General features: G+C 36.4%; 1 protein-coding gene across 1 annotated transcript in view; it reads right to left on the bottom strand.

The window, feature by feature from the left end:
* Positions 1–2,150: 2,150 nt before the first annotated feature.
* FAM210A (family with sequence similarity 210 member A) overlaps positions 2,151–8,985 on the bottom strand; it is a 28,548-nt gene continuing 21,713 nt past the window's right edge. The window contains exon 4 of the mRNA XM_054587315.1: positions 2,151–5,625. Within this exon, the coding sequence (XP_054443290.1) occupies positions 5,392–5,625 (234 nt within the window). The 3' untranslated portion in view covers positions 2,151–5,391. The remainder of the gene's footprint in view (positions 5,626–8,985) is intronic.

Here is an 8,985-nt window from a genome sequence, read left to right as displayed (position 1 = left end):
GCTTCCTTTCTGTAATCATAAATAACAGAGTAACTATTCTCTCCTCTTCCTATCATTCTAAAGAAAAAAAAGTTGAAAATAGAATGTAAGAGAATTAAAGAAAAATTATTAGGTTACAAGCCTAAAGAAGATGGAAGGCACCAGCAGGATGGGGGTAAGGAATACTAATAAGTTGGCTTTAGCTTCAAAAGTACAAAGAATGTCTAAAGTCCCAAAGTACAGACTTGCTTTATCTTAGTGATTGGATAAGAGGAAAAATATTAACTGGAAATTGAGATCTGACTTTCAGCTCCAGCTTTCTTGGGCCTCCTTCAAGAAAAAATATTGGCCTGTTTCCTAAAGGCAAAATTCTATAAAAAATCTCTGTAAGCCTGGGCTTTGACTCAAAACTCCTATTAATCTCAAAGGCTTCCAAAATAATGTACTTACTAAGTGGCCTAGATTTCTTAACAAAAGTTTGTATAATAATAGGTTTTGTGAACTTAAGTGTTTGAAAATACTATTTTCAGCTTTTTTGGGGAAACTAAGACTTGTCCTTTATTTCTGATCTTATTTCTGTGAGGAATGCAAAATTACTACCCACCATATCTATATCTTCAATAAGGGAATAGAAAGTCCATTGTTGATGGAGCACCGTAGCAACCAAACCCTATAATTCTATCTCCAGACAGAACTGAAGGGCAGTCAGAGTGGACGGCATTTGAGGACTTCACAGACCTTGCTTTTGGCTCTCTGAGAGTAAGAGAGAACCAAAGTTGCCACTATTCTTAGAAAAGTAAAGTAATAGTGACAATTTACTGTATGAAGTGTCCAAAGAAAATATTGACTCAAACTCAATAAAACATAGTCAAAATATATTTCAGTCATTACAGAATCTCAAATCTAGTACTTAGAAGTATATACAAGGTAGTAACTGAGCTATTTGTGTGTATGGAAAAAATACTGTTCTTTAAAAAAACCAAACCAAACCTATTTTTAAGGACCTAATTGGTATAAGGGAAGGTAAAGAATTGCCATTATTTCATGTCATATGGTTAGAGTAAACATTATATAATTATAATAGAAAAGCCCGAATTTCATCATGCACTAAAAAGTCAGGAAACAACTGTAATTTTACTGTCCCACTCTTAGGAGGAGCAGGCAGTGTGGATGGAGAGGGAGAACTGGCATGCCACCACAAAGTCAAGCATGCTCATGTGCAAACTTGCCTTTTTCTGTCTCACTTCGAAGAGTTTTCTAACACATAAAGTGGTCAAAATTCAAAACAGAAAAATCTGGACAGAGGGTGGAAAAAGAAAAAAAGGTTCTATGCAATCCTCACTTTTGGGCAGAACAAGGATGTATTTTGATTTCAGCAGCATGTGGAACATTTTTTAACCATCCCACGACTTCTGCTCTTACAGACCACGTTGTCCTAGAGAAAAAACAATGTGAATGTGTCTTCTATTTCATCTTACTCTCCACAAGCACAACCATATGGTCTGAGACTGACTGACTTGGGCTGCCTGTGCCTCTCCATGATGATTATCCAAACAAGTGACAGAATAAAGAGACTAAACTGTTACACTTTGCCCTGAAGGTTTCTGAAATCAAGATGCATTCTTTCTACTAAGACGATCATTTTTATCAAAATAGGCAGATAACTGCCACAAGATAACAATGATCTGTAACTATTATTGTTGGTGAAGGTCAATGATACATAGGGAAGAATACAGATTGATTTTCAAAGCCTAACCTTGAAGAAGCAAGACAGTCAAAAACTTGATTTGTCTAGTTAAAATAAACCAACTTAACAGAAGTCACAAAGGAAAAATCTCACAGAGGGAAAACTATATCCAACTGGCCTGACTTGGCATTTCTCAAACATAAGTTACAAGCTCAAAGTAGAGATCTTTGAAGTATCAGAGACCCAGGCCAAAATTCATGACTGAAGATGAATTCTGAGTGAGTCCTCTAGACCATTCAAGTCTCTAAGGGAAGAATGAAGTCTTGATTCTATTGTACCTTCAGGTACATGCTGCAACATCTTTTGGAATTCTGTTTAATACTAACTTGGTACTACTACTACATAGCATACAGACGGACCAAAATAAACTTAACAAAGTTAGTATTTGCAGAATGGATAATTAAAAGTGTCTACCTCTGGTTCTATAAATTTCTGATTCAGGTGGTTAAATTCAAAGGTGGCACAGAGGCCCACACTTTTTTACATGAATCCTCCTATGCTACTTGGGCATCTAGGCCAATGCAATCTGATGCATTGTCAACCATGGCACAGATAAAATCAATAGTATTAAGTAGTAAGCTTTTGATACTGAAAAACACTTCCAACCAATTTTGGTAACATTTAATCTACTTTAGCTTAGGCCTTATGGAGAGTTTGGAAAATCTAAAGTAAATGGAAGGTCCCCATTAAAAAAAAAAAAATGAACTGCAGCCAACAGAATATATCTACATTACCATGAAAACAAGTATTTTTCAGAGAGAATCCTTTACTAATTCAGAATTGTGTATCTTACACATTTTGTAAAAATGGTATAATTTCAAAAATGTGATGAAAGATGCACTCACATTTTCTGCCTCATTTATTACAATCACCTTCTGTCCATTTCATTACCATCACCACAGTCTACAGTGCAATTGTTTACAGTGTCTGAATTGGTTAAGAAATCCTGAAGATGGACTGAACCCAGTATAAAGGACACAGGAAAAAGCTACCTGGGTGTAATATACATCTTGCTTCTTTTCTTCAAACACTACTTCTGCCCAAACTATTAAGATCTTTTAGGTTCCTGGAATTATCTTCTAAAATGACTGAAGTAAGACAGCCAATAGCTCATTTCATCCTGGAGCATAAAGGACCACAGTAGTATCTTTCACTTGTAAACAAATGGGGGGAGGGGGCAGGTTCTGTAAAAATAAACTGAAGATCATACTTGAAGGCATAATTTTATTTTTTCCACTACTGGGAGGGAGGTCATCTCAATATATGCATTCTTTTTCTCCTTTGTTGAAATACATAAACAGCATTTCTTATATGCAAAAGGTTTCAGTAAAAAACATTTTTTGGTACTTTAAAAGGTTGGCTTTGTTATTATTCTTGAATAAACGATGTCTCTGACCTGATCTTTTACATTTTAATTGTTAATTTGCTGAGCAAACTCTTTTTATCCACTTTATATAAGTTAAATCTCAGTCATAGCCTCTTTACCTTGTTAACACATCCTACTTAAATATAGACATAATGATCAGACAGGGGGAACTTCTCTGCCTTGGAGATCACAGAAGTTATGGGCCAATTAATGCAAAGGATAAGGATAACTGTAAATGAAATGGGGCTTATATATTACAAACTACATGTATTTACTCTCTATATAGCTTTAACAATTTATTTAACTTCATACAACATATTAGAAGTATCCCCTTTTAAGCTATTTGTAGCTTTCCTTAAGAACTGGGTTAGCAATATGCTAGCAACAGCATTTGACATGTTAACAAATATTTTTGATGCCAAATAATGTCAAAAGAACTTCTCACATTTTCAGAGAATTTTTTACTAGCACTCACTTTCTATAACTGAATAAATGCAAGACAATTATGAAATTGGATAGCAACAAAACTCAAATGGACTGGACAAAAGGTGGGTAACTCAGGAAAATCCTAGTAGTCCTAGAATTACTAGTGACTTCTAACAACCTACAATTTATCCCCATTGGAAAATATGTTCTGTGCAATGTGCACAGTGGAAGAAAATTGTTTTAGCAGAGTTCTATATAACAAGATTTTAAAACACAGGCATAAGCCCCAGTGGTTGAAAATGTGCTGTCAGTTTGAAATCGCAAGTTCAAGTCTGTATCAGGAGATAAACCATTGTCTTGATCAGCTTGGCCTGTGGCACAGCAGCATGTCCTGTCCCCTCCCCTTACCACTCTGCTTCACCCACAAATGAAAGATCTCAACCATGGAATAGTAATTTAAAAAGTGTTCCATGATAATGATTGGATTGTGTGAGTGCTTTTTTTCCTCTTTAGAGTATTCTCTAAATTTAGCCAGACTAAATATTAAATACAAAAATGCTGCCAAAGAGCAGTGATTCCCACAGGACTGTTTCGGGCATTCCCCCTGACAGTCTCAACAGACAGTTTAGAAAGAGGCCACTTTCCCTTCTAAATATTCCTCCAAGGGTTAGGATGGAAGTAAAAATCAGTTAAAGCAAAAGGAAACAGACACAGATACCTTAAACATGCCCACACAATTATGGCAACTTTCATATCTGACAATGGCTGAATTTCATTCCAAGCATATCATTAAATGATAGATTTTCTATAAAAAATTCAAGTAAAATGCTCACGCAAAGATTAAATATCAGGGAAAAAGAAGCAGCTACAATTTAAAAATTTTTTTCTCAGTGAGATCAACATTAACTCTAGAGTGAACATATTGGGAAAGAGCACTGGCTTCCTGAGACAAAGACCTGCCAGGTGGCAGGGACAGTGAGTGAGTCAGCTCTGTGACAACCTGGTTCCATCTTCCATCCTTCTAAACCTGCCTTTGCTTGAGAACCACAAGCTCAAGTCGCTGCTTAAGATAGCGTGATTTCCATAATACACTTAAGGTATAATTATCTTTACTTTTCCTCTGAAAAATTAGTTGGAGAGGACACAATTCATGGCAGCTTTATGTTCTAGGCGGAAAGGTACTATGGCCGTATATATCTGCTTTAAGAAATTAATGATTTACGACAAGCTTCAGGTAAAAATCATTTTTAAATGGTCACTTTTTTCATTTACATATAACCGATGCACCTTACACGTATGACTCAATTTTTATTCAACTTTCTTCAAATAAAGTTTGTACTTTTTCTGGTATGTAACTGTTATACACTTTTTATAGAAACACTAAATATCCTCTTATTCACAGGCAGTTTTGATGATAACAGTCTGTTTCCACATTAAGAACTGAATATAGTTAAAACCTCAATGAATAGCATAAAGATGAAGACCCAGTGTTATCTTCCTGTCTAGGGCTACATCTGTTATTCAAGGATTCAATCGCCTCATCTGCCTCAATTATAGCTGCAACAAAACATAAAGCATGTATGATTATGAAGACCTTGAAAAAGAGCTGACTTATAAGACATTAACCATTGCTTAATGCTGCTCTTGATGTGAAATTCTTACACTGGGTTCATTTTTTCTTTTCAAAAAACACTGATTTTTCTAGTGACATTTAACATTAAAAAGGTTATCTTAGTTTTTTATAATCCTCAGAGAAGTGGCTGGCATAGTTAGGCAACTAACCAAAAATATAATCAGAAGCATGTTATCTTTGTCCCAAGTTTCTAAAGGGTTAAAGTGCAGGAACTGTTTATAACCTATTACATAAGGCACCCTATTCCACTTTTTTTTTAAAAGAAACTTTTTCTTTGGTTTCTTGTAATTTTTCAGTCAGTCTATCTTTCGTTTCTTCCATTTTCTCTGTGAGAAGTTCCTTTGTCTCTTCCATCCTGTCCTGTAGATACTCCTTAACAGGAGGTGGTGTTGACATGTAGCCGTGACTACGCAAATATTTCACAGTGAACGAGGTTCCCCCTAAAGTCACGGTATATCGGGCAGGCGTTGCAATCTGAAGGAAAAAAGCAAACAGGCAGATAAAAACCTAATTATGACTATCATCATAAGCAGAAACAATCTGAATTACTTTATTGTTTTGCAAGGCTAATGAAGTTATGGTTCTCCCTCTTAACAAGGAGTGCTTCTTCTGTAAACTCATTTTATAAATATGTTACTCAGACAGTAACCTAGTATTGCAGAATGTTCAGAATGGCCACACTAAACTCTTTATGAGTGTGCTAGTGAACCCTGGCGGGGGGTGGGGGGGACTTCCTGGGAGATCAAAGAGGGCTCAGTACCACTACCAACAACAAAGGTACACAGGTTCTTTTGCTTAAAACACTGCTGACCCACAGACACCACTGAGAACTAAACTAGAACCAAACTACTTTAGGTAGTGGGAAGCAAGCATGAGCCAGGTGTTTTTTCTTTACTGAATTTAGTTTTACTCCCTCATTGTAATCTGCCTGAGGTCTGGAATCCCAGCCAGAACCTCCATGAGGCCAACAAGTGGTAAAATTGTACACATATTGCAGATACGCAGAGGTTTACATCTGATTAGAGATATAAGAGCCAAAGTAAATACCATAGTAGTATTTACTGATCAAAGAGAATCATAAAAGTAGAGTCTGCATCACAATCTGAGGCTTTTGTATTAAAATTTAGAGCTGTAGCTGCAGATGTACCAGATACTCTTTGAAAGAGCTGCATGTGCTCTCTATCTCCAATTTCCCTCTTCATTTTCTCTTGAACTTAGTCTAACCAAGCTTTCAGCCCTACCACAGAAACTGCTCTCATCACCAAGCAGAGTGCTGTGAACCATGAGAACCACCTGAGACAGCTTTTCAGTGCATGTCCTCTGCTCGGTTGCCAGGTCCCTACTTCCCTAGCTTCCTTCCATCTCAGAGGCTGCCCCTTTCCGGTCATCCTTGTAGATCCCTCCTCATGGGTGCCTACCTCTGAACACGGCTGGATAGCACTCGGTGCCTGGATCCTTTCTTTTCACCACCCACCTCACTCCCTTGGTGATCTTGTCTAGTTTAATGTCCGCAGCGGCATCTATATGTTGAAGATTCCAGACAACCTTTTCCCCTAAACTCCAGTATATACAACCACCTAGTCATTTCCACTTGTATATTTAATAGGATCTCAAAATGACATCTGTTCAAAACTGACCTCTGTAAGTTCAATGGTCCTACCCCAAATTTGCTCCTCTTGAAGTTGTCTGCACTTCAGGAAATGAATATATTCTTCAGTTGCTCAGGCCCAAACCTATATTCTTTCAAAATATATCCACCTACTTCTTACTACCTCTCTTGCTACCATCTTGATCCTAGCCACTCTCAGCTTTCACCCAGATCACTGCAATAACTTCCTGACAGATCTCTGGGCTTCTACCCTTGTCCCATGAGACTGTTTTCAATACAGCAGCTAAAGTGATTTTGTCAAAACAAGTCAGATGCTCAAAACTGCCCAATGACTTTTCATTTGATCCTCAGAATAAAAGCCAGAGTGCTCACAACGGCCTGTCAGGCTGCCCTGATGTGGCACTCTTCTGCATGCGTCCCTGCTCACTTGTTCCGGCTACACTGTTTCCTCCTTTTCCCCACAAACGCCAGGTATCCTGCAGCCTCAGGACCTTCTACTTGGGTTTTCTTTGCTTGGGACGTTCTTCTCCCACACCGCTGCCTGATTAACTCTCACCTTCTTGCAACCCTCCTTCTGAAAAACAAACACCAATCAACAACACAAACACAATCCCCATCACTGGTTTGTTCTTTCTTCTTAGCACTCATTACCACCTAATTACATTGTGTGTGTGTGTGTGTGTGTGTGTGTTAAAGTTTCCCTTTTTTTGTCTCTCCAACTGCTGCCCATCATTAGAATACGCTACACATGGGCAGGTATTTTGCAATTCTGCACTATTTCATTTAATTACAGTATTCCTAGTACTTAGAACTGGCACTTGGCATACAGTGGGGGCTCGACAATTTTTTATCAGCTCAAACAACAGTATATTTCAAGGACAGGACAAGAGGTTTACGAGTGTGTCGTAGCCAAGGCTACAAAGACATACTCAGGTTATTTATTTATTTATTTTTTCACCTTTGCCACCATTCTTTGGGGCTTTGCCTTATCAAAGCAGTAAGTCTCAGTGTTTGCTGAAATCTACTTGAGAAACTGTGGGTTACAGTAAATACCCAGGAGAACCGCCCTCCACATTTCTCTTCTTGCACAGGAACAATGAATGAGAAGAAACACTGCTAACACATTTACCTACACAGTTTCTTATTTCAATCCCAACCCAACATGCATTCAGCACTGATTTGCCTACAAAGCACACCACCAGGCATGCTGAAAACAACAAAGAAAACGCATGATTCTGAATTCCTGGGCACTCATAATCAAATAAAGAAAACATTAAAAAATAAAAGTAAAGAGACTGTGATATGAACTATATAAAACTATATATGTTATGGGAGCATGGGATGACAAATATTGTTTAAATGGTTTAAATCATCATCAAATTGTGTGATTTATTAAGGTTAAATTATATCCATTATAACTATAAACTTGATAATTTATGAATTTAGTAAGTTCTAATGTTGGGAAACTAAGCAACTAAGCTTAGCCTGCTAGTCGATACTATAATAAAAGAGGAACTCTCCCAAGATTTTAGAGGATTCTAATGAGAATGACAGAATAAAACTACTTTAATTTGAGCACTATTTTAAAACCATAATTCTAAGTATTTTCATACAACAAAAATAAAATAACATCTCGTTTCTAAATGCCTTCTACTTGTTTTCTTAACATGAAGCTACAAAGAACCTCATAATTATTTTCAATTGAGGAAAATGAGATTAATATAGCTAAATTCCACGATTTAAATTGAGTTTCCTCTTCTGAAATAAAGACCCATAGGTATAGAAACTATTTATAGTCATTTCTTTATCTAGTCATTGTCTAAATCCAGATAAGTTATAAAATCTAAGAACTTCTAAAATAAAAAATACATAACATCTAACAACTAAGTCTAAGGTTTATCACATAAAAAGTGGAATTAAACTTTACTACTTTACTTATTAAGAACTATTATAAACATTAATAATTGCTAAACTTCACTTACAAGTCAGGTGGCATGTGAATCTCTGAATAAGGAAAATTAATATACTATTGATAGGAAAAATGTCAAAAAGATGATGTCTATCCTAGAAATTCAGAAGTTTCACATTAGATCAGAGCAGGTTGTGAATGATCTACCTATTTTCAAGGAACTTTTCCTAAACTATCATTTTATTTACACTGAAAAATTTAAAATTTTATCATTAGACATATAAGAGATGAAATGCAATATTTTACATAACAAAAG

Source organism: Pteronotus mesoamericanus, unplaced genomic scaffold, assembly GCF_021234165.1.
Source record: "Pteronotus mesoamericanus isolate MK-2021 breed Mesoamerican mustached bat unplaced genomic scaffold, CSHL_Meso_final scaffold_118, whole genome shotgun sequence".
In the NCBI taxonomy this organism is placed as follows: Eukaryota; Metazoa; Chordata; class Mammalia; order Chiroptera; family Mormoopidae; genus Pteronotus; species Pteronotus mesoamericanus.
The sequence above is the reverse complement of the archived record's forward strand: the minus strand, read 5'-3'. Positions and strand labels throughout refer to the sequence as shown.